Genomic DNA, 22,188 nt, shown 5'->3' on the forward strand with positions numbered 1-22,188 from the left:
TTCTATTTTGAGCAAGGTTTCTTGTTTAATGATGAACCATATATGGGATATGATGAATCTGTATCCTCCATAGTAGAAAAACATGGGTGAAATATTTTTAGTTTGCACTCGAGGACATTTTAGAAAAAAAATGTTTGAGAATTGTATGCCCATGTCAACTCTCCAAATTCCCTTTTTATCTGCGTAAGAGGTACTTCCGTTCTTTTTAATGAAAAACATATTAATGAAAAGTTTGGTCTTGTAGGTATCCAAGATGAGCACACATCATTTGCTGAAAGGATCACTGCTGAAGGATTAAACCAGGTATTGGAGGATTTATGTATTGAAGGAACACAATGGAATGTTTCCAGTTAGGAGTTTTATACTGTCGAGAGGGCTTTGTTGAAGCCTATTGGGAAAATATGGTATCATTTTTTGAGGAGTCGACTTATGCTGTCTACACACAATACAACTATTTTGAAAGAAAGGATGTATTTTTTGCATTCCATTATAAAAGGGAGAAGGATAAATGTCGGGAGGATTATTTTTCAAGAAGTACATCGGTTTGATGATAAGAATGGGAGTAGTTTAAACTTTCCCTCACTTATTATTGTTCTATGTCGAACTTCTTGAGTCCTTCTCAATACGGATGAAAATATCACCCCTAACGAGGGTGGCCTGACCAAGACTATCTTTTACAAGATCCAAGGCACTTATGCTGCCAGGGCAACTCAGCAAAGTCATGTCATTACTTCTTTTGCTACGCATACTCCTATGACAGCACCTCTAGTTTCTCGTAGCTCTCTTGAACTATAAATAGTACACTCCTTAAACCAGTTAGAGTAGAGGATGTCCCTTTTTGAAATCCAGCAGTTTCACCTGGCTGAGGAGATGGCATAGGTTTAGTAGCAGTAACTGAATATTAGGCTTATGTGAGGAGTAGGGCTTTGGCTCTAAGGAAATCCCTACAAAGAATTTTACAAAACAAATGCCAGAATTTCCTATCTTCCCAACTATTTTGCTCCTATTTACTGATGCTGCCAAGGAGTCCACTCAAGTTGCTACTAAAGCACCCACTCAACTTGCTGCTGAGGCACCTACTCAAACTGCTAGGAAGATCCTGAAAAGACGACATCCCTGAATGTTGAGATGGTGGAAGAAGGAGAAAAGGATGATACTACCACCACTACCACAACAGAGGGAAATGCCCTGTTCCACATTCGCCACTAGCTCCTGCATCTGTACAAGATCGTGACATTGATTATCTAGTCGATGAATTCATAGAAATTGACAAGGAGGGGGAACAATTGACCCTCCAAAAGAGGAAGTGGCGGTACAAGGTTAGTGCCCGAAAATCCACTCGTCGGGTAGAATTAAGTATCTACATGCTAGTCCAAACTAGCTAAGTTTTTCTTCTTTCTTTCAGGCATCTTGCATTTCCTTTCTTTTGCTATGGTATTTGTTGTAAAAATTTCTCTTTTGGTTGTTCTCTTATATATCTGATCATGCATTGAGGTCAATGCATCCATTAGGATTGAGGGTGTATTGTGCATTTAGGTTGCATGTTATATTTAGTATGTATGATTATTTTAGTAGTCATTTTAGTTTAGTTGAATCCACTTTGCCACAACAATGTAACTATTACATACTGTTTGCCTATGATGACTACAATCTGTACTTATGATGTTCAATGATGAGGTGAGATTCTTCAATACACTTAGAACATGTGACAGTGGATTGGGTGAATTTAGCTTAGGATTGGTTTTTTGAAAATTAATTTCTAAAATGATATGTCTTATACTCAGTTTTTTTCGGGTTGTAGTGACTATCTTCTAATGAACTTAGGGACTTTGAAGCCAAAATTCAGTCATTTTTCCTTGGCATTATGAAATAAAGGACAGTAGGCACTCCAATGCTTAGAATTGTCGAGTAAGTTAGCACCACTTTGTTTACTTCATTGTGTTGTTGACTAGAAAGGTAAGTTTAAGTAAGTGTGTGTAATAAAAAGTAAATAAATTAGGGGCACTCCGCTGCAGTAACGGGCTGAGTAGCTAAGGAGGTAGTTGTTTGCTCCATCCATCTTCTAAGTCAAAAGCCTTAGCTTCAAGAGTGATTTCTATTTAAATTGACATGATTGAGTACTAGGTAATTCAGTGTATGCTCTATTGTGATTATCAAGTCAAAGAATTTTGTGTCATTCTAAATCCCCTATTATACTAATATTATATGAAAAAAAAAACAAAACAAGAAAAAAAAAACACAAATGTAAATGGTTTATACAAGTATGATTAAAGAAAAAGTGACTTGAGTTTAGATAACAAATGAATTGCGTAAGCCAAGAGATATTTGCTATGGCCAGGACATATATGGAACTTAGAAAATCTTATTTTTAGGGAGTAATTTTCTGCACTACCTTTTTTAAATCAAACCTTTGAAACTCAAACAGTTTTTTTTAAAGAGAGAAGATAATTAAGAACTGATGCATATATTAGTCTTTGAATAGATTGACAGTACAAGATGGGTACATGCACTGGCAATACTGCTGCATACATGCATTTATGCATATTTTGCTTAAGGATAAGAAATAACTCAGGTTTGGGGGTGTGATAACTCTTGAAAAGAGTTATATTTCATTCATTTAGACCTAGCTAATTGCTTGTACTTGGGTACATCTAATGGTATTTTAGTACATTTTATTAGCATTTTTATCATTTGCATTAGGAGCTTGGACTGTGTTTACATGTTAGATACTTTTAATTGCATTAGAAGGGTTGTGTTTGGTGGTTTGGTAAGTGTAGGATGTGGAGAAAGAAATAAAAGAGTGAAGGTTTGTTGGGGCAAAAGGCTAGACAATTTGCCACATATGCCGTGGCAATTTCAGGAAGATAACCGAGTCAACATTCAACGCATACCAGTCTCAGCCCAACTCTACTTGTACCAACAAAATTTGCCTAAAAAAGAGAAGATATCGTGGGATGTTGGAGTTACCTTAGGAAGAAATGTTTAAAAAATGCCGAAGGAGGAAGCCCTAAGGGTGGAGATCCATAGGCAACAATAGAGGGTAGCGGCTGAGTAGACACGAAAAAAGGAAGTTGAAGGCAGTCCCTCTCAGCCACCACAGGACACTGTGCTACTGGATTGCGGAATGGTTTGGCGACAACCATATTCCTAAGTTCTTCTATTATTTCTTATTTTGTTCTCCCATAAATTGATTTGATCGAAACGATGTTGGATGTTATTTTGAACTTAAATTTTAATCGCCAACCCATAAATTAAATCTTATAGGGTTGGGATTACATGATGAAACTTTTATTTTCTTTAATGGTTGAAGCATATATTTGATTTAATCTACTGGTTCATTCAATTGCTCTTATTTCCTAATTGTATGCGTACATTCTCTAGACATAGATGAATGTACAATATGCCCATAAACTAAATCTAATTCTAAAAAGGTTGAATTAGTTAGATTGAAATTAAATGATATAAGTGGGTATTCGACCGAATACCTGTAGCAGACTCTAGACATAAAGCATCGTTTGTATAGAATGAAGACAAAATAGTGCAGGGTGTCATGCTAAGGCCTATAGACATAGGCCAACTAACTTGAGATCTTACTCTCGAAAGAAACAGGCCAGTTTAGGTCTCTTCTGAGCAGTAGGTTAAGTACGATTTTGCTGCGGCATTATTGAAAGTAAGGGCAAATTCTTAGTAATCCCAACCTTCCAATCAACATCGTAGACCTTCTATCCTTTACCGTATTATCTTTTCCATAGCAATCTTAGTTATTTATTCAATCACATTTTTTTCACATAATTATTCTTGTAATTGCCATTGCATTTTTACTCTTTCTTTGCCTTATCATTTTTTTGTATTAGTCAATATACAATTTGCACACATCCTTACTACTTTAATTTACCACTGTGTACTTAACTTGGTTTTGCCATAACATTAATCATAACTCGTTATAATAACTTCACCACTTTTATATCTAATTCGATTACTGAGGAGACGATCTCACTTATCACTTTATTACTTGATTCGACGTGTATACTTGCACAATTCACATACCATTTCACACGCGACAATAGCTTTTCTCTAATCCTGTGGAATAGACATAAAGAATAAAGATAAAACAAAAGCTTTATAGGATGGGGATAAGGAATCATAAGAGAAAAAGTCAGAGATAATTTGTAAAGTGCAAGTTCTAACACCTTTTCGTTGGGCTATTGGTAATTCTAAATCAATAGTAACCCCAGGTAAAGAAGACTCACCTGATAGTAAAGAGTCAAGGCATAAAGTAGATTATATGATGACGCTTTCTTTCTTGCCATTCCTAGTTTATGTACTTAAATCAGGCCTATCCAACAACCATCCACTAGTCTTCTCTTAAACCAAAGTCTATTGGAACTAAATTCTCCCTCAGAAGGGTAATAGAATAGGGTGTCATCTCTTCATTTTCAGTAACCTCCCCTTGAATAGATGGTTATGATGAAGAAAAGTAGGGTTCATCCTCATGAAATGTTATATCCATACTTGCATAATACTTTTTAGATGGCGAATGATAACATTTGTTACCCTTTTGAGTGGGACAGTGTCCAATTAAAACACATTTGATTGCTTGAGAATCCAGTTTGATCCCATGTCGAAGATGAATGAAGCAAACACAACCAAAAACCTTCAGTGAAATTAGGTAATCCATCTTGCCCTGTAAGGTTTCAATGGGACTTTTAAAATCAAGGACCCGAAGAGGCATCCAATTAATGAGATAAGTAGCAACCAAAATCGCATCCCCCAAGCAAGGCTTTAGGAGGTTCATAGTGAACATAAGTGATCTAGCAACCTACAAAAGATGTCAATTTTTTCTTTTGGCAACACTGTTCTGAGCACTTGTACCTGGACAACTGGACTGATGCAAAATCCCATATGGTTCTAAATTTATACTCGGTTCCATTATCAGTTAGCAAAATCTTAACCTTATCATCAAGCATGATAAAACATGACTTTTGGATTTTAATAAAAATACCCATGTTATCTGAGTATAACAGTCAATAAATGTAACGAACCAATGATTTCTAGATAAAGAAGTAAGGTGAGTTGGGCCCTAAACATCCGAATGAATAATCTCAAAAGGAACAATACTTCTATGATTACATAAAGGATAAGTGTTTCTTGCATGCTTAGCAAACTCATAGGCATAAAAAACTAAAGAGTCTAACTCAGTTCTTAAAAACAAAGTAGGAAACATCTTGGCAAGAATAGTAAATGATGGATGCCCTAACCGCCTATGCCACTGAATTATCTCCCAGTTGACATCTTTATTGTCTCCAAATAAGGCTTGAGACATACTGGGTGATCAATCCAGAAGATATAAGCCATCACACAATTTACCACTACTAATCGTCTTTCTTGTCTAGAGGTCTTGAAAGACACAGTGACTGGGAAAGAATTCAAGTTTATAATTTAAGGCTTTAGTGATAGTACTAACGGATAAGAGGTTAACCGAGAATTTAGGAATGTGGAGGACAAAGGATAAAGTGAGATTGGGAGTACAGATAATAAAACTTGTTCCAGATACGGAAGTAAGGGAGCCATCAACTATTTGCACACTATCTTTAGATGGACAAGTAGTTTAGTAGATGGAGCATTTAAAACAATACCTAATTTCACATTATTAGACTTGGCAATCGAGGTAGAGTTTAATTCAGACAATAGGAGTATGCCTCATAGAGAGAAGGGAATGGAGTTTTCCAAGAACTTGAATCTGAATCTGATCATACTCAATATTCAACCCAACTAAGAAATAAAAAAATGCGCTCTTTTTCCACCATCTTCTGAAATTTTTCAACATCATTGGTACAAGACGCCTGAAAATCTTAAAAATAATCAAATTCCTACCACAACCTACTTAATTCAGCAAAATATTGAGAAATCATTTGCTCCTCCTGTTTTATACCATGGACCTTATTACGAATCTAAAAAATTTATGCATCATTCCCAACACAAGAGTAGGTGAGAGTAGCAACATTCCAATTTTTATTTCGCAGTATCAAGCAACAAATAAGTTTTGGAAATATTGGGTTGCATAGAGTTGATAAGCCATACCATAACAAGAGAGTTCGTTGAATCCCGCTAACTAAACATTGAATCAATGAGTTTAGGTTTTGAAGTTGTACCAGTGATGTATCCTTACAAGCCATGAGCCTTGATAAACAACAAGCAAGACCTTGACCAAGCAACGTAATTATGTCCATCAAGCTTCATAAGACTAATTTGCAACGAGGGGTTATCAGTTTGAATCATGAGCTTCTTGTCCTTAGACATAAGGCTAGAAAAACAACTAATACCCAAAAAATACTACTTGGAAAATTAGAGGAAAAACACCAAAAAAGAACACAAAAGAGATCCCAAAAAATCTTAGCCAAACAACACCACCACTTAGAGGAGAATGACTAAAAGGGAGCAGAAAGCACAATGACAGCACGTGAAGCCCATGTGCGGGTTTTTTGGTCACCAAAGTTTGGGTTTCATCGGTGAGTGGATTTTGACTCCAATGGTAGGGGCGGTGAGAGAAAAAAAATAAGGCTGGGGTGGAAAGTTTCAATTTTGTGTTTCTAGGGTTTTTTGGAACAAATTTGAAAATCATAAAAAAAATCCCAAATATCAGATACAAAAACTGATAGAGATAAATACTCTAATGTATTGAGAAAAACCTCTCTCAAAATATTTCTTAGAAATATGTACAACTATATATACATGAAGCATTGAATTAATTAAGAAAAGAAAATCTCTAATTAGTATCTCTAAAAATCAGCTGTAATATCTAAAGATATGCTATTCAATGCTATCAAATAATCAAGGATTCTCAACAATAATGAATGCTAACTATTGGGTTCATCAAATCTACCTTCCTAAGTTAAGAATTCACAAAAATTTTGAAGAAAACTCAAACGTACCTTAAGAATTGATGGATGAAAATGATGAAATAAAACCTAATTTTCTTCCTCCTTAAATGATTGTGGACGGCACTTGAAAGAGGAGAATAAAGTTACTAGAGATTGAGCCCAAACTCTTATAGCTACAACATACTTCTCTTGCCAATTAAAAATAAATAATCAATGGTTATCATCAAAGCATAATGACATTAGTGGGATCTAATGGTTCTTCTCATAGTCATCGGCTATCCATATTTTAAATATGGTTTTAATATCATTTGATCCTTGGTTTAATATCCATTTAAGACATTGCTTGGTTTAATATCCATTTAAGACATTGCTCAATTCTTAATGAATTCTCACAACTTTTGGTAACTAAGCGATTTAGTTCCTATTTTATTTTCTTTAATCATTCCAATAAATAACTTTATAATTCCAATTACAAATTTCGTAATTTGCTCATAAATATTCTCGATTTAATGATCTTAATTTAAGAAAATTCAATTTTGAATCGGATTACAAACTCAGTGTTCTCAAAATTCATGGAGCAGTTCTAGGACATTTAACTCTACTTGATGGTCGTTATGGTTGGGTGGTTTTCAGCCACCTCCACTGGCCATCGATTTTAAATGGGTTTCATCCTCTTTCTTGCTGGCTCTTGGTGATGTTTTGGTTTTATTTTGCTTGAGTCAATGTTGCGACCTTGTTGAACTTAATTCTATTTGTAATTGTCTTTTTTCGTTTGTTGTAGACCATTTGAACCTTCATTGCTGGATCATTTGTGGTCTCTTTTTCTTGGTTATCTGGAGTCGATTGATTAAGACGTTTGTATCTTCTCGGGCGTGGCCTTGTTCATTTCGATTATTTGTGGCCAAATTTCTCTGAAATGTTTGGTGGCCGTGTAACCCTATTCCACAAGTGAATAGTCTCTAATAAAAAAAAAGGCATTAGGGAAATTTAGCTTTAATTTTTTGTTACAATTTGTCGAATGATACTCAAAAATTCTAGTTATATAATAATAATAGTACAATTTTATTTATTTAACTATTTCTTACAGAAAGCTTTAAACTTTCGTACTTACGATTTCCTGAGTCAATATTCTCATTAAAATTGATTTTTTTTTTCATTTTTTATCATATTAAAAATCGTATATGTCACAATCGGAGGTGCTAAATGAATATAAATGTTCTTTACTATTGAATTAAAATCATGATAAAAAGAGTAAAGAAAAAATTATTGTAATTTAAAATTTAAAATTATTAGAATTGGAAGAGGAACCCAATGTTTTGAAAATGAAAGGTTCAAAGCCTAAATAATTTTTTGTAACTTGTATTTATTTTTTAAAACTTTAAAGAGATAGATTATCTAATTCACTACCGATATATATATATATTATACAATTAGTGGGAAATGTTCAAGTATCAAACTTAAAATTTGATAGGCTGATAAAATATATTGCATGTTTAAAGAAGATATATGTTTAAACTTTAGAGATAATATTATTAAGAGAAAAATTGTGAATATGGAACTTCAACAATAAAACAAAGAGAAAGGATTGTATATAACAGGGGTGCCACATTATCTTCTATCTCTTTTCAATTATCTAATGACATTTTAATAATTTTATCCATTTCATTTATACATGATTTTGGTAATTTTTTTAACCTGAACTTTAAATCTCAAACCCTGAACCTGAACATCAAATTTAAACCCTGAACCAAAAGGTCAAGTTTAAGGTTCAGGATTTAAGGTTCAAGGTTTGGATTCAAAGTTTGAGGTTTAAGGATCAAATTTGAGGTTTAGGGTTTAAGGTTTAGAAATTAGGGTTTCAAGTTTTGGATTTGGATTCGAGGTTTGAGATTTGAGGTTTAGGGTTCGGGATTTAGAATTTATGATTTAGGTTAAAAAAATTACCAAAATTATGTATCAATGACATAAAAAAATTGTTGAAACACCGTTAAATAATTAAAAAAAAATATAGGATGACGTGATGCACTATTTCATACCATCCTTTCTCATAAAATAGATAGGAAGAATAAAAATAACCTTTAGCGATTATATCATAGGATGACTTTTATATATAATATATACGGTATAGTTATGTATTATTACTCCTGGAATCTGGAATTCATGCAGATGAAAGGATGTGAAAGAAGTTGCGAAGCGGTCCATCTCTTGCTAGGTTCCTTTTGCAAGCAGCAATTGATAAAGCTCCTGAAATCCTCCGATGCTTCTTTGGGCAAGCTTGGAGCATCTCCAAAGCGCATAAGCAGCACTAGCTGCATCCAGTTGGGCTTTTCTCCTGTTGGGAGAAATGGGAAATGGCCTACATAAAACTCCAATAAAGTTACACCCAAGCTCCAAATATCAGCAGCAAATACATACCTAGAATTGTAACCATTGGAGTCCAATCTTTCCGGACTCATATAGGCATAGGTACCCACATAGATATCCCAAAACTCCGGTGAGTCATTCTCTCTTATTATCTTGCTTACACCAAAATCACAAATTTTCACATTCATGCTTTGATCCACCAACAGATTCGAAGGCTTAATATCCAAATGAACAATATTGAAGGCATGAAGGTAATTGAGGCCACTAAGGACTTGATAGGCGATGTGGGAAATTGAGGATTCGGAGAAAGGACCATTTGCTTTAACAAGTGTATCAAGTGTTCCCGCATCCATATACTTCATCACAATTGCTTTTTCACCTGAGACTGATTCATAGGTTCCAAGGCATTCGATAATGAAAGGAGAGTCCGTCGAATGCATAATTTTGATTTCATGGGAAGGGTCCCCGCCACGGATAATTTTCAGAGCATAGATTGCTGAAGTTTGCCCGTGGCGCACCTTGTAAACGGTGCCATAGTTACCATGGCCTAAAACACAAAGCTTTTCCAAATGAAGAAGATCAGCTACTTCTTGGCTTGCGTTCATTATCGGCTTACAATTCTTGACTTCTGGAACAGTAAGCTGGAGACTAAGTTGAAGTCTATGCTTAACTAGAGACATAAATGTCAATATATGTTCTTCAGTTTTAGAAGAAAATAAAATCACTTAAATTGCAAAAGTTAGAAAGGGTTAGGCAGATAAAAGACTAGGGAACTTATTGCCGAGAAGTTCTGTGACTTGAATTTGGGTAAGGCTTATATAGCAGTTGATTTTCAGGTCAAACTACTAAGAGAAAAGAGGCAATAAGGCATATTTTCTACGAAGCAAGTCTTCAAGAGTTCCATTTGGAGGGAAATAATATTATTTTAATTTAAAATTTTACCATATGGTCGGTTTAGGAACAGCGTGATTGCAATATCTGAAACGATGGTCGGGAAAGGAAGCACTGTTTGCAATTTGGGAAGAGTGTTTTTATTACAGCAAACATGGATAAAACGCACCAGTTAAGGGGTTATGGATTGAACCGCGGCTGTATGTTACGTAGTTTCTTCACATACATTACGGCTACGCGGCTCAATTGTATGATCTCGAAGTGGAGGAAATGGTGCACATGTTAGTGAATACATGAGACACATTTTACTCTAATTAGATTAAAATTTTCAACGAGATTTTCATGTAATACATTTTTTTAGTTAAATAAATGTAAAGTTTAAATGTTATTTTCATTAATTACATAAAGTATAAATAAAAAACGACAAAACATAATACAACAAAAATAATTTAAACTATAATAGTCACTTAGACTATTAAAACATGGTATAATTTTTTTAATGTATTTTTATCGAAACATGTTTAAGATGGGCTCAATATTAATAATATATAGGATAAGTAGGTTTATCCATGGTTATTTACTGAATTCATCGAGCTCAAATGTTAGTGGTTTAAAATGTATTGGATTGGATTCAACGAAAAGTACAAGGTTTGAGCTTAGTACCTTCACAACATCAATCATCTTGAGGTTGTACATCATTATTTTGGATGTTTATGATTTAGGAATTGACATGCACATAAAGACTTAATTTGGATAATGTAATTGTAAAACATTGATTTGAAATTCAAGTCATTCATATGCTTTTACTCAAGCTTTATTTGGTGGTTTATTCTGAATAGGTTTATGGCTTGTATCATGACTTGAAATGAAATTTGAAATTGTTTTAAAATGCCCTAGAACATAATGAAATGGTTTGGACATGTTTAGGCTATTTTTAGCTTTATGGGCCCAGGGTCCAGCACCCTTGCTATAGATATGGGACCGAAACAAGTTAGTAGCTAAAATGCTATAGTACAAGGAATGCTATAGTACAAGGACTAAGTACCAATACCTAGTCCTTAGGTACTGATACCTTGGCCCCTAGACAAGGTCACTCCGGCCATTTTGAGTCCTTTGATGCTTGTACTTGATCTCGGGCACCTTTGATCACTTGAAAAATGTTTCTAAATGGTTTTAAAATTGATTATAATCATTCAAAATGTTTTTATATTAATTTTATTTAATTTTTTTAAAGTTCTAAATTATGATAAAACTTCTATTTTTCTCACTCCAAGTGACTTCAATCTAAGCCGATGAGCTTTGAACTTTTATTTTATGAATTTAATGTGCCCCCATAAGGATCCAATAATTTGAAATGCTTTTAATCGATTTGAAATCTTCTAAACTTTATTAATTTGATTTTAGGAACACTAGCACATTGTGAAATTGATACTTTTATAAAATAAAAAATTTAGCCCAAGTCTAAAAGTTCACTAATAGCTCTCCGACTCGTACCATATGTCGAGACAAGTGAGGGTTGTTACACCTTATCTATTTTATCTCATCCAATAAGTATACAAGTTCCCACACTGATTTGGATTTCATAGAATCAATCTCAACATTCATAGCTACTTCCCCAAGCTTGGAATTAGCACTCTGCATAGCTTCGTCAAATGCAAGTGGGTCATCATCTTCTTATTCAACAAACTCAGTGTTAAAAATAATTTTGCTTGACTGGAAGAAAGTAGGCCCTTTGGAGACCCTCCCACCGTGACGATGCTCCCTATGTTGTTGATTTTTTGCAAGCCTATTGTTCGAAATCGAATCAAAAATTGAAACTAGAGTGTTTTGTCTTTCTTTTCTAGAATTTCCTCTAGTAACAATCTATTCAAGGTTTAAATTCGTTCATGTAGCTTTCCTATAGGAAAGTATCATGTGTCGACACCATAATGGTTTAATGTTTTGGGTTATAAAATAATCCACCTTTTGTTCCATTCGGATAGCCAAAAAATACACAATTTCGTCTATGAATCCAACTTCTTTGCATCTTTATCCAATACGTGGGTTGGGCAACCCCAAATTATAAATTGATTCAGGCTTGGCTTCCTGCCATGCCATAGTTTGTTTGGAGTTTGTAAGGTGGCCTTAGTTGGTACAAAATTCAAAATGTAGCAAGCCATTTGTAATGTGTATCCCTATAAAGATATCAACAAGTGCAATAACTCAACATTAAACTAACCATGTCTAGCTAGGTTCTTTTCCTTCTCTCTACTACTTCATTGTATTGTGGAATAATCAATGTTGTTAAATGGGATAATATCTCATTCTCTATAAGGTATCCTAAGAACTCATATGATAAATATTTCCCATCTTGGTCAAACTAGAGAGTTTTTATGGGTAAAACTAATTGTTTCTCCACTTTTGCACGAGACTCTTGAAATTTATCGAACTTTTCACTCTTGTGGTGCATTAGATATACATACCCATATCTGAAATAGTAGTCTATAAAGATTATGCAATAATCTTAACTGCTTCGTGCTCTAACATTTATGGGACTGCATACGTCAGTGAGTACAAGTTCTAAGGATTGAACGACCTGTGTACCTTTAGATTAAAAGATCACTTGGTTTTTTTACCTTCCAAGCAAGATTCACATTATGGAAGATGTACTTCCTTAAGTGAACTTAAGATGTCATCTTTCACAAGCCTAGTGGTTCTATCTTAGTAAATATGACCAAGTCTTAAATGCCATAGGTACGCCTTATTCAAGTTTGATGTTTGAAGTTTCTTTTTCACGAGTTTAGTAGAAGTGAGTATGTAACGCCCCAAAAATTTAAGTATTTAATTTTTTTGCATGATATGACACAAATATTTGTTTGCTTCAGTGGTTAAGTGATTTGGGTGTGTTTTGGAGTGTTTGAGAAGCCTGGGATAAAGTCTTGGCTTTTGCAAAATTTTTAGTTTTTCTCTTAAATGAATCTGGACACTGGCATATAGGCCTTATAAATAATAGTGCTTGTTTTATGTCACAAAAAGAGCTTGTGGTCTAGTGGCTAGGTGGTGTGTTGTGTCACTATGAGGATTGAGGTTCAAGTCTTGGGTTGTGCAATGGAGTATTTTCTTTTTGCTACTTGAGCTATGTAGGTAGTGGAGTTGGACTGAAACACAGCTAAGGGGAGTTTGAATAGAATTTGAATGGGATTGTTGGGGGAGTCGAAGAGAAATCGGTGGAGTAATTCAAGGAGGGATAAGGGGAGAGATACTAGGAGAAAATCAAGGAGTTCGATTGAGAGGAAGTGTTGTGCCGTTTGGGGGAACTCTAACTTTGAGAATTCGATTAGGGAAATGTTTGTCATTTTCGGCATTAGAGAAACATTTTGGTGTTAGCATCTACCGAATTCTCCTTTTCTTTTCTTTCATTTATCGGCTTTTGGTTCATTCGGATTTGTATTGGTTGCTAAGCATTATTCAACGAAAGTCCCTTTTTTTTCAGTCAATAGTTGTTAGTCAGTTTTGTGAGCAACTCTTCCATTTCTTTTTCTCTCTTTTTCTCTTCTTCAATTTGTACTCTCTTTTGGCTGAATATCACCATTTTGTATTATCACTCTCTACGCCGATATTCTCTTCGTTGTTTTTGCTGTTCCAGTGCTGCAAGTGTTTTTGATTATCGGTAAATTATTTAAAATCCTTACTTTTTGATTAAACTTGTTCTCTTCTATTCCTTTTCTTAAAACTGAATACCCTCCTTTTTATCCTTTGATTACTAACTGTTGATTCTTTCCTCACGATGTGTTACTTGTTGCGATTCTAGGGTTTTCCTCGAGGAGTGGTGGAGTGTAAGTGGTTTCGAAGTAGTCGCAACCCTTGTTCTCAGCATTCAATCGAGGTAATACGTTACCTTACTTTTGGGATTTAGGTCGTGTACTGATTATGTTCTTATAGGATATCATTTGTGGATTGAGGTCACTTATATGGCCTACCTTGGTTAACGAGATGAGTGTTTGTGGTACAGATAATCGATAAAAGCGTGTAATCACTTTTGGTAAGCGGTCTTGGAGTACTAAAGTCAGCCCCTTTCAAACAATGTAAGGATGTTGTTTTTGGATTAAGTGTCAATAAGAGGGTAATTTACCCTAACGATTAAAGGACTAACATTGGGTCATGTTTGAATCTAGGTGGTGTATGTGGAGATTTACGCTCTTCTCATAAACAGGTGTGTAAACACCCCACTGTAACTGTCGAACGGCAAAAACTGAAAAGGCAAAAATACAACATTTGAAACCACACGAGCGTACGATCGCTCGTGTGTTAAGCCAAACCCACGAACCATGGGTGATAGATTGTAGAGGTCTCCATAAGCTTTTTCATGGGCTTAGGCTGTAATGGGCCACGTTAGGCCGAAATAGGTCGTGTGGGCTCAATGGGCTCGTGGGCTCCATACGAATGAAATCCATGATTTGTGGAAAATACTGGACTGGGCTATGTAGATCTCATAGCCATGGTGAAATCTGGGCTAAACGGGCCGCACAAGCGTGTGGGCCCACTTTGGCCGAGTAATGGGCCTTGGAGCCATTTACACTTATCGAAACCCTTTTTTTATAGAAAACGTGGATCAAATTTTAAAATGAAAACGGGAGTTGCCACCGACCTTTTAAGGAGGTGTGATCGGGTCACCTTGAAAATAATTTTAGGTCTGCGAATTTTGAGAAAAACAGGTTCGGGAGTCGGTTACGCACGAGGAAGGGTTAGTACCCTCGTAACGCCCAAGATTGGTACCGAATCGATTGTTTAATGTCTTAATGTCGAAATTTTGAAAAGATTTTAAAATACAATCCTTTTATTTTGAAGTTAAATTTGATTTTTAAAACTATGCATTTTGAGAAGGATATTAGATTATTCGGGCCAAAAGAGAAGATCAAAACCTAGTAAGTTAGGGTTCGATTTCACCAAATTCTCAAATGCCAAACATTGCCTTTATTTTTTTTAAATCCTCGTCTCGAGAAAATAACATGTCATATCCAATGCGTTAGGACACAACGTGTCGAATTCCCGAGAATGGATTATTTGAAATTTGTATGTTGAAAAAATATTTGATTATTTAGATTCGGCGAAGAAAATTGGAACCCTATACGTTAGGGCTCAATTCTCTCGAGGATCCCAAATACCGAGTATTACTTATATTTTTTAAAATTTCTTTTTTGAAGCCTAAAAAATGGGTGTAATAGAATAACAATGATAATGATGTAAATAAAATAATACAAGCAAAACAAAAGATAAATAAATAAGAAGACAAATATATAACACAATCGCAAGCATGTAAGCAATAAAGTTGAAACATTCATTCTAAATAATGAAAATGTAAATAAAGAAATAAACAAAGAAAATGCATAAAGCTATAAAAACATATATAAAAAAAACATGCATATATACATAATATTATGGAAATATGAAAAAGATATGTATGTATATATTTTTAGAATTATTATATATACATTTGAATGTATGTAGGTATGTATAAGTATTATAAGATATAAAAATATGTGTGAATTATAAAAAAACAAAGTAAGATAAATATATATATATGTAAAAATATACACATTTTAATATGTAAAAGTATATTTATAAGTATGTATATACATTTGTGAAAATGAAATGCGCATATAGATGTATTTGGAGATGTATACAAATTATAAAAATATGAAAATAAGTACACGTTTATATGAAATATTTACGTATAGATATATTTTACAAAATGTATGTGTATATATATCATGAAATTATGCATGCCTATATGTGTATGTAAATCATAAAGTATGAGTATGTAGATATATGTGTATATAGATGATCAAATACAAAACATAGAAGTGTATATATATATTATAAAAATGTATGAATGCATAAACAAAAATAATACGAAAATAATAGTGGAATACAGTAATTATAATATTAAAATGATCAATTTCATGATGAATAGTCAAAGTACTAAACAAAGTACTAAATCGAAGCTAAAAAAAACATTAGGGCCGAAATCGGTGATAACAAACACTGTAATGGACCAAATTGTGATGCGCGCGAAAGCAAAAGGGGCCAAAAGGAAATTAATCCTAGCCTCCAGAGCGCACCGCTTTGATGAGGACCAAACCGAAATGAAAGAAAAATAATAGGGTCAAAATTGCAAATAAAAATAAACTACATTAGAAAAATAGAAAATTCAGAAGGACCAAAACGGTGAATATCCCCAAAAGTCAGAAAACGCGCAGATCCTCCCCCGGGTCGGGTTACACGCGCGGGTTACAGGGACAATACGGTGCCGTTTTGGAGCCACTAATCAGACTCCAAACGGTGTCGTTTCACACACCACATACGGGCCAAAAACGCTAACCTGATAGCCTCCATTCCATTTTTTAAACAAAAAGAAAAAAAGAAAAAAATAAAAGAAACATAAAAAAAGCAGAGAGCCGAATGCTCTCCCTTCTGCGCCGCTCCAACTCGATGTCCCGGAGCCCTTGAACCTCGCCTCAACTCCGATGACTGCGGAGAGAGCGAGAGCTCGGCTACCAGGTATGCCCTAAGAGTGTCGTTCCAGCGCAAAACCTTTACCCTTCCGCTCCGATTCAAATAGAGGTGATGAGGGCTCGACGGTGCACCGATTCGGGTAAATTTTCTAAACCCTTCCCTCTTTTTACTACTAATCAATAAAAAAGGTCCAAAGAAACCACACCAAATGCAGCCGAAGAATAAAGAAAAGAAATCGAATCACCTTTCGAAAAACTATTTTTCTATTGATTGTGTGTAATACAATGTGCGTGTGTGTTTTACAGATTCTCAAAATGGCTTTATAGCCGAATCGAAAATAAAATAAAAAATACATCATTTTTCTCCTATTTTTCTGCTATTCTTCTTTTTCTTTTGTGTTCTGTCTCTGCTTGTTTTGAAGGCGTTTCTGCAGGTACGGATGTGCACGGGCATGCGTACGGCGTGGTCCCTGATGGTGGCGTGGCTCGGCTCGGAGGCGCTACACGCGCGCGGGCACAACACGCGTGAGGGGGGAAGCCTGGCTTTGTTGCGGCGCTGGAGGCTTACCCTAGCTGCTAGGGTTTTCCGATTTTGGTCTCTGTTAGGCTAGGTGTTGGGTTTTGATTTTGGGCTGCAATGGGTTTGTAATTTGTTTTTGGTTTATTTGTGTTTGAGCTTTTGGGCCCGGGCAAATTTGGGCTTTTACAACACTATTATGACCATTTAGGTTACCTGAGTTGCTCGAGGCGACTGCGGACCTTTCGAGAGGTTGATATCTGCACCAGAACCCCAAAATAGGTAAAGTGACCATGACCAAAATACCTTTAAAGGGTAAAATGATTGTTTTACCCCTAATTGATGGAAATGACCGTTATACCCCTAGAGGTAGGTTGAATGATGTATTCATGATTTGTATATGACTGTTACTGAGTATGAAATTTTGCATACACGTATGATTTATGACACGACATATTGCATGGGGTTGGGATACTGTTGTGGAGGAAATATACTGTACTGGTAGCTTTGCTGCGATATTGTTACTGGCAGCTTTGCTGCAATACTATTATTGGCAGCTTTGCTGCAATATTGGTGTGTTGGCTGGGTGGGTCAATTTTATCCTCACATGGTGTGATGGTGGTACGAAGTGGTGTGTTGGCTGTATTGGGGTGAGTTTCATTATTCCACTATACTGATACTGTATTGGGCTAAGGCCCATACTGTATTGATACTAAATAGGGCTCAGGCCCAGACTATTACTGCAAGTTGTATACTGACTGATTGATAGGGGTTTACATGCTGAGTTTTCGTAAACTCACCCTTTCCTTTTAACTATGTGGGTAATCCTCAGCAATAAGCGATCTGGCGCTGCGAGGGACTCGGAGGTGGCCATACAACTGCAGTTGTTCTACACTTGTTTTTATTTAAATTTAAATTTTGTGTTAGGTTTTGTTTATGTAATAAGGCCATTTATGTTTTTTTAATTTTTTAATTGGGCTTTTGCATACTTATTTTAAACTGCTAGTTTAGGAGAAAACGAATTTTCAAAATAATTACTGTTTTCAAATACACGAAATTTAAGCATTAGAGTTTTCAAAAGCTTCCTTGATTTTAGATCAACCTATTAGAACAATAGCAGATAACAAGGAAAATGTTTTGACTAGTTGATTTGTTAAATAATAATAAAGGGGTTTTAAACTTAGAAACGAAATATTTACCAACAAGTCCAATTTTCAAAAGACACTTTAATGTGACATGCCAGATTCGACCATAATGTCTAGGTCAAGTTTGGGGTGTTACAGAGTACATAATTGGTTTGATAAAATAGAGATTATTTTGCATCCATCATTTACTAGACAAGAGGTCAATTTATATAAATTGCAATACTATTATTGAAAGTCATAGTAAAACTGTCTTTAAATAAACATGCAACAAATATTAAATTTCTCTTAAGTTTGGTACATAGAAAATGTCATTCAAAATAACCTTCCTAAAACTGTAAAAAAAAAATATGTACTTCTCCCACTATTTTTGTTGCCACATTGCTCGCCTCTTCGACTCACAATAAGGGATTATTATCTTTAAGATCTTTTGTTTCCTTGAACCCTTGCCAAGAAACACAAACATGATTATTGGTTACTAAATCAATGACCCAATGGCATATTAAGTCTTCCATTAAAAAATTTTAAATAACCAAGAGTTTCATATGTGGCACCCCACACCCAAGTCAAACGACAAGTCCAAATGCGAGACATCACTTTTGTTGCCGAAGCAACTTAGTCTACGATCATACATCGTAGTCATTAAGTAATCAATTTTAAAAATTTTTAATAAATAAATTTAATAAATTATAAAATTTAATTTTTATGTTTTTAAAATAAATTTGAAAACATTTTAGAATGATTTCTAGGTGTCCGAAGGTGTTTGGGACCAAGTTTGGGTCTCTATGTAACATCTCAAATCTGGCGAGTCAAAAGGTTTGGCATATAGCTATAAATAGTGTCTGGCGTAGTGTTAAATGCCCAAATGATTATTTTGGCATATACGTCTGGGTGTATAGTATCCGCCACATAAGAAAGTAAGAACGTGACTTCACGATATTCTACTATATTAATGAGAAGTCTGTGTTAAAAGATAAAAGGTAAGTATGGAATGAGTATTCGCCAAAGGTATGGTACACCTGATTTGTCTAGAATACTATGCTAATTAGATTTTAACTTGGTTAGAAATCAATGAAATAAGCAAGCAGAGTAATTGTGATTTTAAGTTATTTATTAATATTTCTCTCGAAAACTGTAGGCCATTAAGAAGACAAGTTTTGAAACATATGACACTTGTTAAACTACACAAAGTAAGTTAAGCTATATATATGTGTGTGTGTGATGAGTTCTGAAAGGGTTTTTCTTTCTTCTTCACTTCCCTTAAGTGGTATTCATTGAAACCATCCTTAAGTTTGAATGTATCCTACTTCGATGATCTAAAGGCTATGGTTCTTTTATGATTGATAGTTACTTCGCAACAGGGTAAGTGCTTTAGCTCTACATGTTAAGTAGTGAATAAGTAAGTTTATATGTGGTTTTTAAACAATAATTTGAAAGTATAAGGCTTCTGAATGAGATTTTCAGCGATTGAATTGATAAGTAATTTGTATGTACAATAGTATTAATAGTGAAATTATGTTTCTAAATAGTGGTTGTTGTTGGTTCATGATGGATATCTGGATCTAGAACTTTGAACTGCAGTAGGTGAGTTCTACACTGACTCTTGTATGTATTCTGTTCACATCGAAGTATGTCTATAGGAGATTAATCGAATTATGAATTCCAAAACCATGAAAAGTATAGTATAAATATGATATGTATGCAACTATATGAATTATTACTAAAGAAAATATATGAGTGTATGAATGTATGTTGGGGATACTATGTAAATTTGGTATGGAATCTGATAAGTTCAAGTATGTGATGAGTGGTGTATGATTACTATGATGTTGAAGTATGGTTGTATATGTTTGCCTGGAATGTATGCTGTGAGATATGTGTTCTTTAGGGTGTATGTTAGGGAATTAAAGTGTTGGGTTTAAGTTATGTCAGTGCATGAAAAATCTATAAAGAGAGTCTATGCCCGGTCACCGCGGTGGTATTGTCGAAGACCATCAACATAGAAAACACGAACTCTGATATAGAACTCTAAAGGAAAAGTCCATGGCCATGGAAATCGTTAAAAAAGGAACTAAGGACAGCGTATGGCGCTGGGGGTTTTCTACCTCTCCTGAAGCGGTAATGGGCAAATCTCACGCGATGAGAGTTTAGGAAAATCTATATCATAAACACGATAGTCTTGAAACATCTAGGTGGCATTTTGTTAGCCTTTTTGACGAACTCTGAAAGAATAGTCTTTATGGTGAACTTTGAAAAAATATTATTTGTGGCGAGCTTTGAAAGAATAGCCTTTATGGCAAACTCTGAAAGAATAGCCTTTGTGGCGAACTCTGAATGGACTAACTTTGTGGCATACCTTGATTTGGAAGCTTTGTTGCATGTTCTATATGATTTTTTATATTACTAAAGTAGTATGCTATAATATATCTATAAGTTACACGGTAAGTACTATATAAGGCTAAGATTTGACTGAAGTTAATGAATTGAAAAGATACAGAGAAGAAATGAGAGAATCTTGAAAACATGATTCTGATTAAAGGTTTGTATCTATATGTTTGAAGATTGTATCCGCCAACTATGTATGTGCTCATTCATGATAGGTGATTATGCATTAGTTTTGGGTTGAGCATGCATATGTAATGATATATTGAGTCGTATGGATCTTTAAAGAGAAAATAGGTTAGGATATATGAATGTTTAGATTGAAGGATATAAGTGAAGAATCGAAGTCATCGATGAGAAACAAATGAATTTAGAGTAAGGCATGGTAACTAGCATGTTTAAAAGATCAGAATTCGATAAAGTATTCAACAGAAGTAAAGTTAAAAGACTATGAATGGGGTAATCAATATAATGAATTATGAACTAATACATTCAAGTATTAGTCAAGGTAAAGAGCTATGTATTTTCTCACTAAGTTCTTGAGAACTTATCTATATTTTATGTTATGTTACAGGTTTGACGACGTGAGCCTACACCAGGAGGGACAATGCCAGAACTATGCCAATGGAGTGGCGTATCGATCTATTATGCATACAGAGCATGTTTGGTGGCATTTACAGATCAATAGTATTGCATAGGAGTATTTATTTAGGATAAATGTAATAAGTTATGATATTAGGTGATGACTTTTGTAATTAAATCTCTCTACTTGTCCTTATATGTATTTCTTTAACATTTATGTATTCATTTGAAAACATAAATTATTCTAAGTTTTATTAATCACTTGTAAATTTATGTTTATTTTCGCGTGGTAACACATACGATTCAGATCTAGTGAATCAGATTAGGTTGAGGGTGTTACACTCAAAGGGTCAAAACAACTCGAAATAGTGGAAGGACCCTTTTTTGGAATAAATGTATTAGTACAAGTGGGGACTTGTACTGATACAAGTCCTTGGTACTATAACTTTTTGCATTTGGTTATACTTGTTTTGATACAACTAGTCCCAAGTATCGATATAACTATGTTAGGGGCTAAAAATCACCTAAAAACTCACTTTTTTTTGCCACCTAGAAGCTTAATATCAAGTCATGCACTTATGACTCCCAAGAAATCAAGTTTAAAGCATCTAAAACTAAACTCAAATCACTATCAAAACATGTGATCATCCAAATTCCATAATTGAAACTAAAATTTAACCTCATACCATCCTCTAACCTATTCAAAACTTAGTCATGAAGCCATAACATATATGCATACATAGTTTAAGACCCCATACATGAACTAAAGCAATATGCTCAAAATATTGTTGTAACCCAAAATACACAATCACCCACATTAAGTAAACAAGCTTAGCATGAATGACATCAACTATAACACCCTCAATTCGGTGGGTAGACCAAAGAATGGTGGTGTTACCAAAAGACTGAAAACATCACACAATACTGGAAAAAAA

General features: G+C 34.6%; 1 protein-coding gene across 1 annotated transcript; it reads right to left on the reverse strand.

Annotated features, from left to right (window-relative positions):
* Positions 1–9,019: 9,019 nt before the first annotated feature.
* Positions 9,020–9,925, reverse strand: LOC107921576 (mitogen-activated protein kinase kinase 7). Its single transcript, XM_016851411.1, has one exon. The coding sequence runs from the start codon at positions 9,923–9,925 to the stop codon at positions 9,020–9,022; it is 906 nt and encodes a 301-aa protein (XP_016706900.1).
* Between the last annotated feature and the right edge of the window lie 12,263 nt (positions 9,926–22,188).

This window comes from Gossypium hirsutum, chromosome D01 (assembly GCF_007990345.1).
Source record: "Gossypium hirsutum isolate 1008001.06 chromosome D01, Gossypium_hirsutum_v2.1, whole genome shotgun sequence".
NCBI lineage: Eukaryota > Viridiplantae > Streptophyta > Magnoliopsida > Malvales > Malvaceae > Gossypium > Gossypium hirsutum.

Excerpts from the sequence above, each read along its gene's own strand:
- LOC107921576 (XM_016851411.1), bottom strand. The coding sequence starts at position 9,925 with ATGTCTCTAGTTAAGCATAGACTTCAACTTAGTCTCCAGCTTACTGTT.